The following is a 21152-nucleotide window of genomic DNA, read 5'->3' as shown; positions in this document are numbered from 1 at the left end:
TCAGCTCCACCTTCAACTTTAACAGCTGTCAAATGCAACATGCACATTTATGCAGCTGTAATTTAATTTAAAAAACAACATATATCAGTAAAACATTGTCAGGAACCAATTTAATGTAGAATAACTACCTTAAGTATATTGCCTATAAAACTTATGTTCTGAATGCAGAACTTGCCCACATTGCCCAGATACGTAAGTATCTGAATTCTTTTCTACTACTTCAATTTTTTCTTTTTTTTTTTTTGTACATTTAGCAGCAGCGTCTCAATTTCTTCATATACATACACTTTGCCTCATTATCCATTTTGGCTTTGTTTTTGTTTTTTTGCAGGTGCACTGTTTGATTAACAAAGACACTGAGTCCACACAGGTAGGTACTATAAAGGTGCGGTTTGGCCTGGTGTCAATTAAGAATAAAAATAAAACAATTAAGACCAAAAAAAGTCACTGGAAAGGGGAATAAATCTGACAAATCTGCCAGATTTTCCCATCTAACCCAAGTTGAGCATGTACCAGCTCCTGACATAATATGCAGAATTCATGAGTCTTCAATGGATGAGGTGGGATATTTTTAATTAAAATACATTGTATATTATATTTTTGGTGTCTGTTTCTCCGGTGGTGCAGCAGGTTGGTGATTCAAAGCAGAAAAGTGTTTTTTAATTGCACCCAGTTAATATATTTAAACAATAAGGAGGCAAACATATCCTTTTTTTTTTACCTGTATGATACTTAAGTCGCAGGTTGGGAAACAAAAAGTGAGTTTTTACTTCCATCTGATGTACATGACAAAACATCCAAATGCAGCAAAACTTTATGAGCACAGAGAGAAGTACAAATGGAAGATGTGACAGAGAAACACGGTGGTAATTCACAAAAAACCTAAATACTCAGAGAGCTGATGGGGTAACGAGACTCAGGTGAAACTAACGAGGGTTGAGTCACTGGAAACAAAGGGGATCAAAGTTTAACAGAAAGCATGAGAATCTAACAGGAAGTAGAGGAGATGCAGGAAGAAGTAAAACACAAAAAATAGCATGGATGGAAGCAATATGATTAATAATAACTGTGACAAGTAAATTAGAATACAAAGCAGCAAAAACAAAGAGACTCAAATCTTGTTGGTTCTGAATCAGTTTTAATAAAATATTGTTGGTTTGATAGTAGTTTGAAGGTATTAATTATGACAGAATTAAAAATCTGTCCATTGAAACTAACATGAAGACTCACATTAACATCTGAACAAATCAGCTGGGGTCCAGGTGTTTCCCATGATGCCCTGGGGCTGCACATTCATTCAAGAGAAACCTCATCATTGTGTTTTATGGGTTGTACATTCTACTCACTACTCGGGCACATAAAACGACTTTCACTGACCACAAGGAGGCGCTGTGATTGTTAAGTTTAACTATCTGGCTGTAATTTTCATCTTCATTGGTCCTTTATTGGTCTTCTGCTCTAAAAAATGTAAAATTTTGAACATTTCCCTTCATTTTCTTTCACGTTTTTGGTATTTTGTGAGAAAACAGTGGACCAAAACTGATCATCTACAGAGTTCGTTGGTTTTAATTTGTAAAAGACATTTGAAAGCATCGAACCGTTTTGATTTTACAAGTTTTATTAACATTGGTCTTCATGGAAAGTTTGCACTGAATATCAACCAAACATCTGACACGCATGTTCACGTTTCCACTAAACTTACACATTAAAGTTGTATTGCACTTCACCTCTAGGGGCGCCAAAAATCTGTTGGGTTAAATGTCAAAATTGCACAATCTAGGCTCATGACTGCAGTAAATTTAGTAATGAGTGATTAATATGGGTGTGGCTTATTAAAACAAATCAAAACTTCTACGCAGTTTATATCTTATACTTTAATAATTAAGATAAATCACTCATTTGTCCACACAGCCACTGATGTGTAACAAAAGTTTGCCTAACTGCAACTTGTCAAATCAAATGTCAGTTAATCTATATTTCTTGAAATATGCTGATAAATATGCATCAATTAATATATATTTCTCTACGCGTTCTAATACAATTACTACCAGAATGGACAAACATTCTCTAGATTCTAGTTATCACATGTTTAACGATGAGCGTCTTACTGTAATTAGCACTGTATGCATAATATTTCCTATTCTGACAAATGATTACATGGCCTGCAGTTCAAGAGAAAGGGTAAATCTGTCACAATCACAGATTTTTTTTCTCTTTTACATAACCTGATGAGATTAAAGTTTATTATTAGCAAATTTCTCAATGAGACGTAGATTAAAGTGATTTTTTTTTTGTTTAATATCGCAATTTTAATGGAACAGATGCACGCTACTCACTTGTTTCATTTAAAGAGTTAAAAATCCAGCGATTCTTTTTGTTTCTACAGTTTCTGGCTCTGATAAATGGTGTAATTTTTTATTTATTTTTTTTTAAGTGACAACAAGCCTTTGAATCCTGGGTTTTTGGAGTTCAGAGGGTTAAATAGCCAAAAATACACCCAGTTTTGTGCACATGTTATTGCCTCTGGTGGAAAACCAAGTCCCATAACCCTCCAACACACTTCCACATGATAAATATTTCCCCCTAATCAGTTTCTACTGTGTGGACTCTCATGTGTCTCTTCAGATTTGTTTTCCAAACAAATCTTTGTCCACATTCACTGCAAACAAATGGCTCTTCTCCTGTGTGGACTCTCATGTGTGTTGTCAAATGTGCTTTCTGGGTAAACTTTTGTCCACAATCGTCACATCCGAATGGTTTCTCTCCTGTGTGGACTTTCATGTGTCTCTGCAAATGTGCCTTTTGGTTAAATCTTTTGCCACAGTCATCACAGCCAAATGGTTTCTCTCCCGTGTGAACTCTCATGTGTTTCTTCAGGTCCACTCGTTGCGTATATCTTTTACCACAATCCTCGCAGGCAAACGGCTTCTCACCTGTGTGGACTCTCAAGTGCGCCGTCAAATGTGCCTTTTGGTTAAATCTTTTACCACAATCCTTGCAGGCAAATGGTTTCTCTCCCGTGTGGACTCTCATGTGAGTCTCCAGATCCACACGTTGTGTGTATCTCTTATCACAAACAGTACAAGCGTACGGTTTCTCTCCTGTGTGGACTCTTGTGTGTGTCTTCAGATGTGCGCTTTGAGTAAATCTTTTACCGCAAATGTCACAACCAAACGGTTTCTCTCCAGAGTGGACTCTCATGTGCTTTTTAAGGCTACAATGGTGTCTAAATATTTTACCACAAAAATTGCAACCTAATGGTTTCTCTCCTGTGAAAACTCTCATCCGTTGATCTACATTTTGCTTGCTGAGAAATAGTTTATCAAACTCAGTGCAGCTAAAAGGCTTTTTCTCAGTGTTACATCCCACATTACTATTTACAGCGGACTCAGGTGCTTTGGTCTCCTTCCAATCTTTGTCACTGTCTTCAGACTCCGTCAAAGGTTCTTGCCACTCTTCCTCATCTTCATCTTCATCCTCATCCTCAGGATCATTACAATCATCAATACTGACTTCGATCTCAGAACGGTCTGAAGTCTTTTCATCAGAATTTGGTTGTAAACAACCACTCAGATCTGGGTTCCTGGCTGGTTTTGGTCCTCCGCAGTCCTCTCCATCAGGTTCTGTTTTAATCCGTTTAGCTGAGCTGCTGGTTGGATGTTCTGCCTTTGATGACTGAGGTTTTTCTTCATCATATTCACTCTTCACACGAACAGCAGTGAATGAAAACCTGCTGATATCAGTCTCCTCCTGTCCATTAAGCTGCTCTCCCTCCTGACTGGTCCACAGTTCCTCCTGTTCCTCCTTGATGTGAAGGAATTCTTGGTCCTGTTGGTCTGTACAGGGGCTCCAAGGAACCTCCTCTTTAATCACCAACACCTTCTGGACATCTGGAGGCAACACTGAAACACATAAATACATTATGAACATCTGTAACTTTACCCAGCAGCACAGAACTCAATATAACAAGAAAAGGAGCCCATATATTTATATTAACGGACCTGCAGAACAACACATATAAATGTGGTCTGATCAGACCTGAACAGGTCAAAAAGATAATTTATCTTCACCTGCAAACAGAAAAGTTAACAAATTTCCAACAAAAAATATTGCACAGTTATTTAGCTCTTGTCCAGCGTTAGCATATTTTCTGTTGAAGTAGCTCCTTGGTTCAGGTGCTTGAAAGAAGGTGAGATTTGAAGCTAGTTGATTGATGGTTTTAAAACCGTGGGAATAACGCAAAATAAAGGAAGCTTATATTAGCGATATTAGAAGTGGACCATTTTGGTGACTAGCTCCCTACATACTAATTAATTTTACACTAGTCATGGACAGAAAGTAGAGAATGAGTGGAAGATTTCAGACACAATCCTGGTTTAAAAAGGTTTAACAAGTGGGATGCATCCTCCCTCAGATCCCTTACAGCTTTACAATTTATGTTATATGGAAGTTAAACTATAAAAAGTAGCATAAATATCAGATTTTAGGTGGCCAATGTGAGTTTTATTGCGTAAAACAGAAAGAAAGGTGCTGCAGGTTTTTACAAACTAAACACATTGAAGATGTTTTGTCATCTCTGTAAATAATGCTGTTAAAAAGATTCGCTAAATTATCCTCCTTCATCTTTAAAGCTGCTGATTAAATCCTAAAATTTCAAACTGTTTATTCAGGCTGAACTACGAGGTGTGTGTTTCGCTGTAAACCGTCCGGGTTGCTGCACTGAACCGTCACCGTGAAAAGTTCCGTCTTTTTCCCACCCAGTTATTAACCTTCTAACGTTATTAGTGTGGCTGTTATTTCTCCATCAGTGGTCAGATCGAGGCGAACAGAAGCTCAGCAGCTCGGTTCTTCAGTGAATCGTCTCTTCCAGCCTCCCTCCCTCCCAGCAGCTAGCAGTTAGCAGTTTCCTCCACATCAGCTGTTAAATCTTCTTACCGGAGGTTTGCTTCAGAACGACGTCCTGCGGATGATGGAGGCGTTTCTTCTGCACTTTCTCCTCCAAACACACACTTCCAGTCCGCTGCTGCTGGACAGAATCCACTTGGTTCATGGTGTCGCTCTGCTGCTCTTCTTTAAAACTAACCGGAGGCTCGGACGGAGGAGCCGCGCCTGCGCAGAACGCGTCACATTTCTGACAGGCATCTGCACGGACACCTTTATTTTCTGTCACCATGGTAACAGACACAGCTTCCGTGTTTGGCGATTTCTCTGCAGGAAAACATTCAGAATTTTCCAAACAGCAAAAAAATATACAGAGAATAAAGACTTAAATAACTAATACTATAAAACATTAAAACAATCTAAAGCAACTTTGTCGTCTGTTCAATCTGAACAATATGTTTGCAAAAATATTTTAGTACTGTATGTAAATTTGTATATTTTATTGAAAATATGTTCTCTGTCTTTACAATAATTAAACTTCACTTTTAGTGAAAATATTATTTACTAAAACCCATATATTTAATATAGAACGTGAAATTTTTGAAAAATACTGATAAAGCTTTATGATTTAATTTTTCTTTTTTTTTAAACATATTAATACATATATGCATGTTAATGCTAAGATAGGCAGCCTTCATTTATTTTGTAAATAAGGTAAGTTAAGACAGAACTTTATAACTTTATTATTCCCAAACAAATATCTTGGAAATGTGCAACTGCTTTATGAAATGAGTCGTTTTTTTCCATTTCCACAAATGAGAATGTTAATATTTCTCACAGAACTTGCAGCTTTTTTTAAACAAACAATGCAGTTGAAAGGTTTTAGGAATTCATTTAGAAGATTTTATTTATAGTGTAATAACCTGATATGTGCAATAACTTGACCACATTCTTATTTTTCAGTTTTCTATATTTAATACTATAAACATTTATGTTTCTTCTCTTAAAGGAGAATTTTTATTATTTGTATCTGTACATTGCATGCTGCTCTTTTTCTGGCTTTGCTGCTGTAACACTGCAAATTTCTCCGCTGTGGGATCAATGAAGGTTCTATCTATCTATGTATCTATCTATCTATCTATCTATCTATGTATCTATGTATCTATCTATCTATCTATCTATCTAATTTCTGCTGTAACAGGCTGGTTGTAGCTTTCAAATACATCATTAATGAGCCTTTTTTTTCCATTTCTTTTTGCTTTCTATTGAATATTTTCATGTTTACACAGTAAGCCTGGTTGTGTGAAAGTTTGACAGAATGCTGCAAGGCTGTGACAGGTTTGCTATTGGATTTACAGTATGTCTTTAAAGTGCTGCTTCAGTTCAATATTCATTGCGCAACAAATTCAATAATCATGAAGGACCATTATCACACAAAACACCATCAAAAGAACACGCATCCGAAAGTGCAGCTTCTACTTCTACACCAGCAGACTGTCACACCACAATGATTAGTAGCAGAAGTACCAGAAATATTAGTTTGAGTCACTTATTTTAAAGCTTCTTTAGTTTTTAGCCAAAAATATTTTCTCGAAGTGCAATTTTTGTTTAGTTTCACTCATGAAAACTGTTTCTGACTTCCACCCCAGTGTCCAAACTTCAATGAGATTATTATTGTAAAAACTTGAGATAAATATATTTTAGATATATTTGTGCTCCAAAAGTTTTGTAGTTAATTTGTCCATTCAGCCATCTGCCTCTCAGATTCCTCTTAACAAACAACACAAACCTTCTGAGACACTTTCTTCCAGCAGGAGGCTTCAGTCCATCACACCATCAAGACGGTTTCTTTCCATCTTCAGTTGGATTCATCAACAAGCTTTGCAACTCCAATATAAAGTCTCATCCCACCTCAGACCAATACTACATGTTACATTAACCTAAAGTCTGTTTGTCTCAATACGTTGCATTGATTCACATTTTCCTGGACTATGATCCAAACACTCTGCATGTTTTCTTCTACTTCATTCTGTCAACAATAGAATATTTCATGGTTCATATTTTGCATATCTTTGCATAAAGTGTGACGCTCCCTCAATTTATAAAGAAAGTAATGTTTCATATATTCTTCTCTTATCATTAAATCAGTGTTTTATGATATACTTTACCTTTATCTCCTATTATATTTAATTTCACTGTTATGCACTAACATTCCCCATATGTGCAAACTTACTTGACAATAAAACATTTCTGGTTCCAATTTCTGATCTGGAGCAAGATAATAAAATATCTGCTCAAATAAAAAAGGTCTAGAGATATTTTTGTCCCAGTAATTCTCCGTTTGATCATCTCTGTTGTATCCATGAATATTTATCCCAATCAAAATGTCCCTTCTGTGTATTGAACAGCAGTGATCTATTATTACGCACATCTTTATCTTCTCTGGAACCCACAACCTTCCCTGGACAGTTATTAAGGGACACGGCGCCCCCTGCTGGCCTGTTAGAAAATAAAATTAGATGAAATAAAGCTTTGATAACCCTGAAGGAAATTCTTTTGCCTAATATTACTCAGAAAGTACCACAACATGAGAATGAATGGAGACTATTAGACAAGCCGAGTATGTCAATGGATACGACGGCCGAATTTAAATCAAGTTCTGTGATTTATATTATTGCTGCAATCGCTGAAATTTTTGATGAAACCTTACATTAGCTGAGCACATCTTTCTTTGGATAGCAATTAGCTTGTAGTTGTTTTCTCCCAGTTTACTTTCTTGGATATTTAGCAGAAGCAGACTAAACCATTTTGTGTTTTTGGTAAGGGGTAAGCAGAGCCTAAGATACAAACTTCAGTCCCTCAACAAATTCAGTTCAGCCATTTTTTAATTAAGTTATGACACAAAAACAGACTTTTAAAGAGCCCGGCATCCCCACAACACAATTCCACACTACACGATTAACCTTAAACAACAAAGCATGCAGTTGTGCAGTTTTTTTATTCTGAGTGGACCTTCATGTGTTTCTTCAAATGTGCCGTTTGTGTGAACCTTTTCCCACAGTCTTCACAGGCAAATGGTTTCTCTCCTGTGTGAACTCTAATGTGTCTTTGCAAATCCGCTTGTTGCGTGTATTTTTTCCCGCAATCGTCACAAGTAAATGGTTTCTCTCCCGTGTGAACTCTCCTGTGTCTCTCCAGATGTGCCTTCTGGTTAAATCTTTTACCACAGTCATCACAGCTAAATGGTTTCTCCCCCGTGTGAACTTTCATGTGTGCCTTCAGAATATTCTTTCTGTGAAAACTTTGTCCACAAACTTCACAAGCAAACGGTTTCTCGCCTGTGTGGATTCTAACATGCGTCTCCAAATCCACTCGTTGCGTATATTTTTTTTCACAAAAAGCACAACTAAACAGTTTCTCTCCTGTGTGCATTCTCATGTGCGTATTCAAATGTGCTTTTTGGGTGAATCTTTTCCCACAATCATTGCAGGAAAATGGTTTTTCACCAGAGTGGACCCTCATGTGCTTTTTAACGCTAAACCGATGTCGAAATCTTTTGCCACAAAAGCTGCAACCAAAGGGTTTCTCTCCGGTGTGAACTCTCATGTGTCTCTGCAGAACTCCCTGTTGACTAAATGTTTGACCACAAGCTCCACAACTAAATGGTTTCTCTCCTGTGTGGATTCTCATGTGGTTCTTAAGCGTACTGTTTCTGCTAAACGTTTGTCCACAGACGTCACAGCCAAATGTTTTGTCTCCTGTTTGAGCTGCCAGCTGTGAAGCTACAGTTTGCTCCCCTAATAAACACTTCTGATCAACCAAACAGATGAAGGGCACTTCCACTGAAGGACGTGTCAACTGCCTCTCAACAGACGGCCGGTAGATTAATTGTTCAGTACACTTTAAGTCCGTGTTACATTCAACATTATTGTTTATGCTTGACTCAGGTGCCTTCGTCTCCATCCAGTCATCGTCACTGTCGTCACTTTCAGGTCCGGATTCTGATAAAGGCTCCTTCCACTGTTCCTCACCCTCATTTTCATCATCGTAATCATAATCATCAATGCTGACTTCAATTTCAGACCAGTCTGAAGACTTTCCATCAGGATTTGGTTGTAAAGGAGGATTTGGATCTGAGTTCTTGGCTGGTTCTGGTCCTCCAAAGTCATCAGTTTCTGTTTTAATCTGTTTAGTTGAGCTGCTGGTTGGAAGTTCTGTCTCTCTGTTGTCTTTAGTTTGGCTCTGATGAAGCTGTGAGGACTGAGGTTCCTCTTCATCTTCTTCACTCTTCACAGTAACAGCAGCGAATGAGAACCTGGTGATGTCAGTCTCTGCCTCGCTGGTCCACGGTTCCTCCAGTTCCTCCTTTATGTGGAAGGGTTCTGGGTCCTCCTGGTCCAGACTGGGGCTCCAAGGAACCTCTTCTTTAATCACCAACAGCTGCTGGACATCTGGGGGCAACACTGAAACACACATTGTGGACAACTGTGAAAATCCTGAATAAATGAGTGGAGAAACATAATAAATACAGATGATACAATGAAGCAGTTTACATCCAATGATGCTCTGTAGCAAAATACTGACTTGGCCAAATGTGATTTCCATTACGTACCAAGGCGGCAAAAGCAAAAGATTTAAGCGACTTTGAAAGAGGCGCTTATTGTTTGGGCACAGATGGCAGGAGCTTCAGTCACAACCCAGAAACCCCTGGACTATATTAACCCCTCTCGGTTACATCCCAGTAGCCAAAAATTAACATATCTATGAGTTAAAAAGAATCAAAACATTTTACAGAGTGGAAACAAGCCACCTATAAAGAAAAGCACCATTGACTTCTTAAAGTAGCTGCTGATCTTTGAATATGTACCATTGTAACCATCAAAAAAATAAGAAGTATGTCATTTCTGCTGGTGCAAAAATAACCATTTAATGTAAAATTTCCAGCAGTTCATGTAACTCAAATTGTGTGACATGTAGTTCTATCCAGAAAATTATCCAAATCTTAGCTTGAAAATTGAGATATTTCATCAAAAATTACTTTATTCTATGTGACTAGTTTCAAAATTAGCCAAAAACAAACTCTTAGCACCAAATCATGTAAATAACAACTACAACAAACAAAAACCTAAAAGAACAGTGCTCTTCAGCTCAAATGAGAAACCATGACTGACCAGGTTCGACCAAAAGTTTTTTTTTTTTAAAAAGTCTAAATTTAGAGTTTTTGGCTGAACTGCAGGCAGTGTTTCCACAGAAAGACACAAGAGAAAAAAAAATCAAAGCTACTTGATCAATAAATAAATGCAGCATGGTTCAGAAACAGTGAACAGAGAAGCAAGTTGTTGGAGATACATTCAGCATGGTGAAACATCTTTCTACAGCTGATCAGCAGAGTAGAAAGAAAAAGTCTGGAGAGGCTGGAAACATGGAAATAGTTCAATATCTATAGTAAGCAGAGACAAAATGACCATAAACAGGACAGATCAGACACAAAATGAGAGCACGGAGACAAAAAGACGAGACAAAATGACCACAATGGGACACAAAACAACAGAAAGGAGAGAGAAAGCAACCTCAAACAAGAAAATAAAGACACAAAATAAGAGAAATGAGACGCAGAATGGCAAAAAACGAGGCAAAAAATGAAAGAAAACAGTAAATAGAGGAACAAGTTGTTGAAGATACGTTCAGTATGATGAAATATCTTTCTAGAAGATGAGCAGAGTAGAGAGTAAAAGTCTGGAAACATGGAAATAGTTCAATATTTACAGCATATCGAGACAAAAACTGTCACAAAGACACATGGAATGGCAAAAACAAGACAGAAACCACCAAAAATGTGACAAAACGACAAAAATGAGATGCAAAACAACCACAAAAAATGCAACAACATAAGTAAAAGAAAAAAAAGAATTTGTAGAGGCTGTTAAAATATAAATAGTTTAATATCTATTGTTAGTAGAATCACATCGGTTACAAATACGAACACTAGGAAAAATGCTGTATATGTTGAATCCAGGTTTTTTCAATGTTTGCTAAAAAATAACCATAAAAAATCAACTTCTCACTGCATCAGTCTTCTTGTTTTGGCAGAATTACTAATAATACAACCTGTCACTGGGCATCATAGAGCAGTTTTATGGTATTTAAACAGAGTTTTTAGGTGACCCAGAAGCAGCAACGAGAGTAGAAGTGATCTAACATTCCACAGAAACCAACCGTGTACGGTTACATCTGAGATATTTCAAGGCAGGAAGGGATTTTTTTCACGGTAAAAAAAAACAAAAGGCATTTAGACGTGTAATTGATACAGAGAGGCGAGTTTTTCAGGTTTAATCAATAACCTGAGAGGCTTCAGTGACTGCAGTGTTCTTCTGTTTGGCTCCAGACTGTTTTTACAGCCACAGAAATTCTAGAGATAAAAGTATTTTCTTCAAATTATGTAAAACCAGAAGCCATATCTGCAAAAAAAAAAAAAAACCCCAAACAGAACAAGTAATTTAGCAAATCAATTCATTCAGCTAATATCAGCCACATAATCATCTACTTTTTGAACGCTTCATTCTCTTTAAAGAAGGTATGTTTGATTTACAGGCAACGAGCATCAAGAGTTAAAAATAAGAAGCTGCAGCTCGAGAAACTGAAAAAGGACTAATTTTTGCACGTCACAGGGTCGTGTTTTTGCTTTGTTCACACCTCGAACAATACAAATAAATGACATCAAAACAGCTTTAGCACACTCATTTTTGAAATTATTACAAATGGTACGCTTTTAATACAAAACAAAAAAAATTTGTTAATATTAAATATATTCAACATAAATCTATTTATATTCAAAATAGATTTATATTGTATTAATGACAAATAATTTAAAAATAATATTTGATTTAATATTAAATACATTTACTGTAAATATTTTCATGTTAAATACAGATTTTATATTGAATTAATTCTAAATACATAAAAAACAAATAAAAAATAAAATTTACTCAGAGACAAAGCCCACTAGAGATACTAAATCTGATTTTTACAGTCTTTGCATTAATAAACAAACTGTTTCATTAAAGTTTGCTCATGTGTTTTGGATTGCACAGTATGTGAGAGAATGCAGCTTTTTAAAATTTAAATCTACACAAACATGATGCTGAACAATACTTCCTGAGATATTGTTGTCTAAGTCAGTAATTTCTTTGAAATCACTTCCTAAAAACCCACTTTTATAGACTTGTGTATAGGCTTGAAGTTTACTTTTAGTTTTAGTGTTTTATTCTGTATTTATGTCCTGTTTATCTTATATCATCTCTTTGATTATAATTTTAGCTGCCTCGTTCTTTGGTGTGATGTCATCTTTATTTTTTTTAATTTTTAATTTCTAACTTTTAACCCTCAGTCTTATTCTTTAATTTTAAACTGCTTCGTTCCTTGTTTGATATGCATGCTAATCTAGTTATTATTCATTTAACTTTTTATCATTTTTCAATTTATTTCAATTGATTGCTCTGTTCTTGATCTATGCTATATAAATAAAGTTATTATTAAATCATATTATATAAGCATAGCCTCATTTTTAAAGAAATCAGCTTGGAAAGAACTTCTTTTTTAAATGTAAAATTAGAACCTTGAAAATTTGACAATGAATAACCCAGTACAGCTGAACTGTAAGTGTCACAAACAGATCGTATTTTTATATATCATTTAATTTACATTGTATTTACACGATGACAAATTAAAGCCTCCCTCTATCTATAGATGTGTGGGAAGTTAACCAGTGTAAACTGTCACACTTTGCTGTGATTTAATGCAAAGGCACTAAAGCTGAGTGTTAATAATGTTCATTGAACTGTTTACTTTACATCAGAGTTACTATATATACTAGATCATTTTAAAGCTGACAACAGGAACATTTTATAAACGGTTTGTTGACGTTTTCAGAGTTTTAAACAGGCACCGCTGCGAACACCTACACAGCCTCAAATTCACCAGATAATCTGACCCTAGTTTAACTGAAACACCGCTCCGTTGTTCTCTAACGTCTGCCTGTAATTACAGTGTTTAAATGAGTCGTAAATCTTCTCCTTCATCTTTAAAGCTGCTGATTAAATCCTAAAATTAAACTGTTTATTCAGGCTGAACTACGAGGTGTGTGTCGCGCTGTAAACCGTCCGGGTTGCTGCACTGAACCGTCCCCGTGAAAAGTTCCGCCTCCTTTCCACCCAGTTATTAACCTTCTAACGTTATTAATGTGGCTGTTATTTCTCCATCAGTGGTCAGATTGAGGCGAACAGAAGCTCAGCAGCTCGGTTCTTCAGTGAATCGTCTCTTCCAGCCTCCCTCCCTCCCAGCAGCTAGCAGTTAGCAGTTTCCTCCACATCAGCTGTTAAATCTTCTTACCGGAGGTTTGCTTCAGAACGACGTCCTGCGGATGATGGAGGCGTTTCTTCTGCACTTTCTCCTCCAAACACACACTTCCAGTCCGCTGCTGCTGGACAGAATCCACTTGGTTCATGGTGTCGCTCTGCTGCTCTTCTTTAAAACTAACCGGAGGCTCGGACGGAGGAGCCGCGCCTGCGCAGAACGCGTCACATTTCTGACAGGCATCTGCACGGACACCTTTGTTTTACCTGTTTAAACCTGATTCAAGCAAACCTGAACTAAGTGGCAAGAAGACTGAGCAAATGATCAAACACAGATAAATACTGCGCAAAAATACAAGCATATCAGCGAATAAATAAAGTCTAATCAGTCAAACGTGAGTTAAAGTTTCTCACTCGAGTCAGTTCTATAAGATAAGATGCACCTTTATTCGTCCTTGAAGGGCAGAAATTCAGCTGTGCAGATGGATCATTATGGATGTTGTTCTGTCAAAGTTTACTAAGAACCTTTATGGAGCGCATAAAAAATAGCAGCAGCTCTAAGAGGAATCCAGCATTAACCTTCATGTTGTCCTGCAGGTCAAATTGACCCGTTTTAAAGTTGGAAAATGTGGGAAAATATACAGTGAAACCTCTGATGTCCACATTTTCAACATTTTGTGGAATTTTGGGAACAGTTTTTGGTGGAAAAAAAAATGTTAAAAAAGATATTTCTTGAGAACATTCACAAAAAACAACATGACATTGTTTTTTGTGAATGCTCTTAAAGGAAATATTAGAAGTTTTACTGATAAATATGTAATCACTTTAGATATTTTTAGGATTTTTTTTGGAGGAGTCTTACTCATTTTTTGAAAATATTTTCAAGAATTTTCTTGCCAAATTTGGGGGATTTTTATGAAATAAAACTTTCAAGGAATTCTTGGAATTTTCTTCCTGAAGGGTTTGCAAATTTTCAGAGATTTGGGGGATTTTTGTCGCTGAATTTTTGAATTTTTTTTCAGACAGAGAAACAATATTTTTTGGTGCCTGTAAATGAGGACAACAGGAGGATTAATGCTCCTCTGGTTTAAACTGGGACCAGTTCAGATACCTGCAACTTTATTAACATCATTAATAGAGTAAACTATTAGTACTAAACATTTACAGGTTGTTGCTGCTTAATGTAGCAACAGACGGAGATCATTTCACGTTTCTATCATCTGATGAAGGATTCATTAATATACTGGTCGTAGTTAATTATCATCATCTGGAGCTGGACTGAATAAATCCGGCTATGAATTAATTAAACAAAGTGGCAAACAAGCCCAGAGTTGGTTTTACAGCAGCTGTATATAAAAGTGGTCATTTTCACTGCTTAATGATGAGTTCAAACAGATTGTTGCTCAGTTTAGCAGGTTAACAACAACGACAACAGCAGAAATGTTTATAACGTTTAAGTAATAAAACGTTAAACTAATAAAAACGTGCACTCACGTCGTGGCCGTCTTCTGTCACGGAGATAAATGCTGTTACTTAGTTTGGCATCAATTCAGTGTTAGGATTTGTTTTTAAGGCACTGCTAGCTGAACACAGAAACTGATGTCACATATGAATAATACAATATTAATATTAATAACCATTTGTTGTGTAATTAATGTATGAGATGTGTTGACCTGAATAGAGGGAGAGCATTAGCCCCAGGCTCTGAAGGGTTAAATACATGATGGATACACACACACACACACACACACACACACACACACACACACACACACACACACACACACACACACACACCAAAAAGATAGAGACATTGGCTTTGCTTCATAGTATATTCCTATTTCCTTATAAGGTAAAAACTAATTACACAGACTGCTAAACTCAAGGCCGTTTAAGGGAGGAAACCATAGTAATCCTCCTCCATATGAGATACCATCAGTAGCTACATCACATCACAGCTAACAAAGGAATAAGACTAGCCGGCAGACAGCGAGAAGAAGTTTGCAGGAGGTTCTTTTCACAGGTTCCTGGGGATTGGATGAATCATGTGCCAGGAGATATGGACGTATCTGTGCACCAACTAATGGGAGAACTAAGTCTAAACCACGGTTTATCCACACCTTTAGCTAATCACATTTCAATATTTGAATCATAGCTTTGTGGGAGGATGTTCCAAACAGAAAAGGTCCCTGTACCAGATTCTTCTGAGACACTGATATTAGATAATAAACAGAGACACGCTCAACATCAGCAGGAAATAGAACCACTGGAGTCCTAGAAGAAGCAGGAGGTCCTGCAGCCTTGTTCTCTGCACCCTGGAGCTAATCATTACAGAGAAACAACCAATGCTCATTAGCATTTCATTTCATCCTTCTGTTGATTCAATGCATGATTTTAAGTGGACTATCTTGAAGTAATGTTGATTTAAAGTGATTTTTCAAAACAAAACAAGATGCGCTGGTGATGCTGCAGCTCTTTAGTCTTGTCTATTTCAGTTTAGTCTGTATGTTTTTTCTTTCAAGCCAAACGTTTTTACAATTGTTGGCGATTTAAGGGTTTTATATTACTTTTTTGGTTATCTTGGTGGAATGAGAAGCAGGAATGGAGGGGAAAGGCCGTTGCTGTTCAGTAGCGATGGGCTCTTTTCAGACAGTCGGTTCTTTTGGCCTTCGAACACAGCTCCTAATATAGCATTATTTGTAGCCTAACCTGGCAAATACGAATGATTTGTGTATTGATAAACCTTTTGCTTTCAGCGTTTTTATGAGAAGCCTCATAATTGCCTTATTTTGTGCATTTGTTCTGTTACAAAAGCAGATATGGTAGAAAAGGCCCCAAAGTTAGGTATATTAAGGTTACAGTTTATGTGGGAGAGATAGACGAATCTTTGTGCCTAATGAGACCAGTTATGGTCCTGACAACACCACCTGGGAATTGCACCCAGGAAATCCTAGCTCAGGTGTCTCTCCACTGTCATTGAACCAGTTACAGCTGCACAGGTACCATTAACACAGGGGGCGAGACCTGTTCCAATTTAACAATTTTTATCAACAAATTATATGAAGAAAAGGAAATAATGTCCCACACCAGTTAACACATACTGGATACAAGAAAGAATGGGCAAGCGGGAATAAAAGCAGGGCTGGAGCTTACCATGCGGCAAGATAACCAAAAGGGAAGTGGGGTCCTCAAATTAATCACCTGTGACACTACAAATAAATACACACACAAAACCAAAAGAAAGAGGGGGGCCATGAACGCACCACCAGGGATTAACTGCCGCAGTCAGCAACAGCACCTGACAACAGAAACAAACACGGATTAATAAAACATGCCCAAACTTAACATAACTGGTGTGGACAAAAAAAACCCACAAAGTATCTATATAACAGAAGAAAAAAACCCCAAAAAGAATAAAGAACGGTCAATTTAAGCAATACATGAAACTAAATAAACTTACAAAAAAAGAAAGACAATTAAATCAACTAATACAGGGTTAGGGTTAGGGGGTGATAGTGGACTGGTGTTCAAGATTAACTGGTGTTCAGATCAACTGGTGATAGCAGCGTTTCTGAGACAGATGTTTCGTAGGCGTGGCTTTTCAGGACCCCTTACCTACTGACCAGGAAATAAACAATGGGACAACTTCATCTATAAAATAAGATTTCTGCTGTTCTATAAATTTTGGTCTTGACAAAATAACTGGAAATAAGAGACGTTCTCATTTTAAAAGTCATGCGCTGTCGGGCTACATGAAAGAAAAACTACGTCAAACGCGGTTGGGACCAGTTGAGCTGCGATAACTGATTACTGTTAAAACCTGTTAAAGCCAATAAAAAGGCCAAAATAATAACTAAAAAAGAGAAACATTTATTCACAGATATTGATAGTCTATCTGTGGGTGGATGCCCCACACAGGACGCGCGCGTGTGTGTTTGTAATAAGTAAAATAAATAAATCCTGAATAACGGGGAAAAATTAGATGAAGCATATCGACGTTCTGAAGGCAGGAATGTGAAATCTCTGGTTAGAACGTGATCAGATGGTTTATAGAATCTCATTGTTTTACTTAAAATGTGTTTAAAAGTAGAACAACTCAGATCCAACTGGTTAATCGCAATAATCTTTGCAAACGGTAGTAGTACTTCTCTTGCTGTTTCTCTCTAACCGTTGGATTTAGAGCCACAGACTGTCACAAGTTAATCTGGTGGAGATCGTCACTCAACCGCAGCGAAGCGATATTTCCACTCAGTTAGGTGGAAGTCCTCATTAAACCGAGTATTTTACTGGTAGACTGAACAGCCGTGAGTCCAAACAGAGCAATAACGACAATGTTAAAGCTGACAACAAGAACACTTCGGAACAGTTTATTGACGTCTGTGTGTTTTGAACAGGCATCTGTACGGTCACCTATGCTATGTATTGCTGTTGGAACAGCTGCCTCGCTCACGGAATAGCACCAGTTGATCGGAACACCAGTTAATCTTGAACACCGGGCTGCTAAAAAGAAGCAGCTAAAACTAAAATTTAATAGATTAAATAAAATCAACCTAATCGTGGGGAGAACCAGTTAATCCATACCGGCGACTGGTGAATGTGAGCCGCAGGAATATGGTTCAAGCACGACAGGAGCGGGCTGATAATCACGTACACAGCAGGGATCCAGCAGATCACTGTGCGTCACGCTGAAAGGAGCGGAGACTGTGCGAGACCATGCGCCATTACGCACAGCAAGCAACGGAAGACGGCAGAGACCAGTGCTGCCAACTCCTCAGGAAGGAAAGTCGATAAAAGTCGCTAAATGACGTCTTCGCCTAACTTGCATATTTGCCGTTTGCATGTATTTGTAATCAACGTTGTAGGAGAGAGGAATAACATTGTGGGAGAGACAAAAGTGAGTATAAAACACCCAAAATATGTTTTTAAACTAGAGGCTACATGCAGTGATTTATTTTAGTATGACAGTAAAGAAACATTTTCATTTACGTCCCGCTCTGTAAACCAGGAAGGGATCTGCAGCGACTTTGTTCTCCACTAAACAGACAATAGGACTGCTGTGGGGTTAAGAGACTGATCGCATGTGCTTTGTGAAGGGGAGGAGCTCACAGCAGCACCTTCTGCTTGTTGAGGACAGTAACTACAGAACGATCCGAGCTTTCCTGTCAGTCTCCAAAACACCAGAAAAAGTCGCTAGATTTGTGTCGCTAGTCGCTTTTGACATAAAAAGTCGCGACATTTAGCGAGAAAGTCGCTGGCAGGGCGCCCAACAGCTTCCCGTCATATTAACATAATGTTGGATTTCCTTTCTGTTAGATTTAGTGTCTTTGTGGACTTTTAGGGACGTCGCCCACGTGAGACGTGTGGGGAGTGACGCCACTAGCATGCTTGCCTAATGGGTGGTTGACATGGCAACAGTTGGCAGAGAAATCCACCTTTAGACGTTGGTTGTGCGTGAATGAAAGAGTGAGTATTTTCTAATCCATATGTGCGATGTTGTGGCTAATTAATGCTGTTGTCATGTTTATATTCTTTAATTAGTTGATATTGCTGCTTCCTGCGTGTGCTTGTTATGCTAGTGAGCATATATGCTAACGTCGCGACAGTGGTACGTTTATTAAGTGTTATATGAAGCCGTGCAGCAAGTTAATACATGTCATGTGAAGCTCATTATTATATGTTTGTTCTTCGGCTCGAACTGTTACCGCACTGTACCTTTGTTAAGTCAAGAATGTAATGAGGAGAAGTTTATTTTCGCCGTCTGAAGTTGTTAGTGTTAAGTTGCTGCTTTGCTGCACGCAGATAGCCTAACTTCCGGTTTCAGAATAAGAGCGTGTCCATGTTTGTATCGCGAGTGTTTTATTTTGCAACATAAGACAGGAGGGTCTATGTTAATAAACGTCAAATAGCGGTAATATGAGTATTTGGTGGAATGAGACATGATATTGCTGCGAAAGAGACGTAGAGGGAGGCGAGCTGGAGTAAAAAAGTGTGGGTGTAGGAGAGGTATCTCTTGGCCATGAAACTTCCAGAGGAGTTTGTTATTGTTCCAGGGGCGCCAGAATGTAATCAGTTTCCTTCTGTTTGGGCGGGAGAGAAGTAATTTCACCTTCCCCCTACTGCTCTCAACAATTTTAGACCTCAGCTGTAGCGATTCTCACCCTGATGGCTTCCAATCTGCGACTCAAATCAACAGTCACACCAAAGCAAATTGTTCATCTTACGATTGAGTTCGTCATACCGAGCATCGGCAGCCGTGATCCGTTCGTTTGCATAGACCAGCAGAGTTTGGACGTCGTTTCTGTCTGGGGATAATCACAACGTAACACAGGCTGCCTGGTTAATAATGAGCCACAAAACTAATTATTGTCTCACCAATAAAACCCACAACATAGAAGCACGTCCACTGCTGTGTGTTAGTCTGAGTTCAGGAGAACAGATCCAGAGCAGAACTTCAGGTTTAACTCAGGTTTGTTCTCAGAAACAAACTTAGCCTCCCATCATAACACACAGCAGAACATTAGCTTGATTTGGTAAAATGCATCGGAACAAACTGAGACCTCGTTGTTGTAGACAGTTGCATAGTTCATACTGTTTTGGTCCCTAAGTGTTGCCACACTCAGAGTAAGTCTCGTGTATAACGTGATCTCAAGGTGTATTCAATGACAATGGCTGCATCAACACATTCTCCCCGTGAGCCCTGTGTTCTTATTAATAAACCCAAAGTTAAACATTCATTCAGACTCTCCTGTGAATGAATCTACAATTGTCAAAACTAGTCACTGAAAAAACAATAAAAACACATTCAGTCCTCCACATCACAGCCTGTCATTCAGACAAAGTTAACCGCTGACATTATTTTAAAAAAAAAGAGGAAAAGGGATTCGAACTGTCAAAACAAACAATATATTTGTGTGATTTGTGTCTTCATGGCTGGCTTAGAAATGGCACAAGTTACTTTTAATGGTGTTGCCAGAGAAGGTGTTTATGAGAACTTCAAGCCAAATTCATGACAGAGAAAGACTACAATACTTAAAGTACTGTACAGTCTGAGTGATTATACTACATGGGTGTTTCTTTGTTTGTTTTGGGTTTTTTTGTAATCCTTATTGCATCTTTGTAAAGTTTTTTATTTCATGCCTTTATTTTCCACAAGTAAAACAACACAAAGAATGCAAAGATATCAGAAAATAAAGGATACTGAGACAAATTCCTGATAGTCTACTTTAATACAGTCAATAAAGTGAAAAGATTTTAATCTTATATGATAATAGCATACAGAGTCATTTGACAAATCATTCAAACGGCTGAAATAAAAGATTGTCAGTTATGTAATGGCCTCTATAGTTAATGGTTTTGACCAGACTAACAAAGTAGTATTGAAGGACTATTTATGAAGGTCTGCCACAATGACTTCCTGGAGTTGTTTCTGCTTTAGATTTGTGGTGAGGGTGGAAACTGAGAGACAAAGATAGAGTTAGAATTTGAGCTACAAATTTATAGCTCTAAATTTTGGAACATCTAGAGACGGCAAACATCGCCGGTTAAACTGGAACACCAGGACGCCACAGGGTGTGGTAAGAGGAGAGGTGGAGGACTTGGTCTGCTTGTGAATGACAGATGGTGTTACCAGGACTAACGCAATATTTTCTTTCACTCAAACAGATGACGGATTATTGCAGAACACATCTGGAATTGGGATTTTAATCTCTCCCTGGAGGAAAGGAGGACTTTACTGTGGACTCGGATCTTGTACTGGGTCTTAAGTGACGGATTCTCCTGGATCAGGTTGGGACAAATCTAACATAAATGCTCAGCTCTGTTATTATGCAAATTATTAAAGCACCACTCGTTTTGAAATCATTTGTTGCAATCATTGAAGAGCTGTTGCTTTGCCTGTGCAACGAATTTTCAATTAATTTT

At 37.8% G+C, this 21152-nt stretch overlaps 2 protein-coding genes across 2 annotated transcripts; both read right to left on the bottom strand.

Annotated features, from left to right (window-relative positions):
* Positions 1-796: 796 nt before the first annotated feature.
* On the bottom strand, positions 797-5107 carry LOC129347219 (zinc finger protein 501-like). Its single transcript, XM_023284725.3, has 2 exons — positions 4936-5107; positions 797-3902 (listed from the first exon to the last, which is right to left on the bottom strand). The coding sequence occupies exons 1-2, from the start codon at positions 5048-5050 to the stop codon at positions 2584-2586; spliced, it is 1434 nt and encodes a 477-aa protein (XP_023140493.2). The 5' UTR covers positions 5051-5107; the 3' UTR covers positions 797-2583.
* Positions 5108-7748: 2641 nt separating this feature from the next.
* On the bottom strand, positions 7749-13480 carry LOC111578121 (gastrula zinc finger protein XlCGF57.1-like). Its single transcript, XM_023284724.3, has 2 exons — positions 13270-13480; positions 7749-9344 (listed from the first exon to the last, which is right to left on the bottom strand). The coding sequence occupies exons 1-2, from the start codon at positions 13382-13384 to the stop codon at positions 7879-7881; spliced, it is 1581 nt and encodes a 526-aa protein (XP_023140492.2). The 5' UTR covers positions 13385-13480; the 3' UTR covers positions 7749-7878.
* Between the last annotated feature and the right edge of the window lie 7672 nt (positions 13481-21152).

The sequence above is a fragment of the Amphiprion ocellaris genome, chromosome 18, assembly GCF_022539595.1.
Source record: "Amphiprion ocellaris isolate individual 3 ecotype Okinawa chromosome 18, ASM2253959v1, whole genome shotgun sequence".
Classification (NCBI taxonomy): domain Eukaryota; kingdom Metazoa; phylum Chordata; class Actinopteri; family Pomacentridae; genus Amphiprion; species Amphiprion ocellaris.
This window is presented reverse-complemented; position numbering and strand designations above follow the sequence as displayed.

Coding starts and splice junctions, on each gene's coding strand:
- LOC129347219 (XM_023284725.3), bottom strand. CDS start 5,050: ATGAACCAAGTGGATTCTGTCCAGCAGCAGCGGACTGGAAGTGTGTGT. Junction 3,903..4,935: donor CGTTCTGAAGCAAACCTCCG/GTAAGAAGATTT, acceptor TATGTGTTTCAG/TGTTGCCTCCAGATGTCCAG.
- LOC111578121 (XM_023284724.3), bottom strand. CDS start 13,384: ATGAACCAAGTGGATTCTGTCCAGCAGCAGCGGACTGGAAGTGTGTGT. Junction 9,345..13,269: donor CGTTCTGAAGCAAACCTCCG/GTAAGAAGATTT, acceptor TGTGTGTTTCAG/TGTTGCCCCCAGATGTCCAG.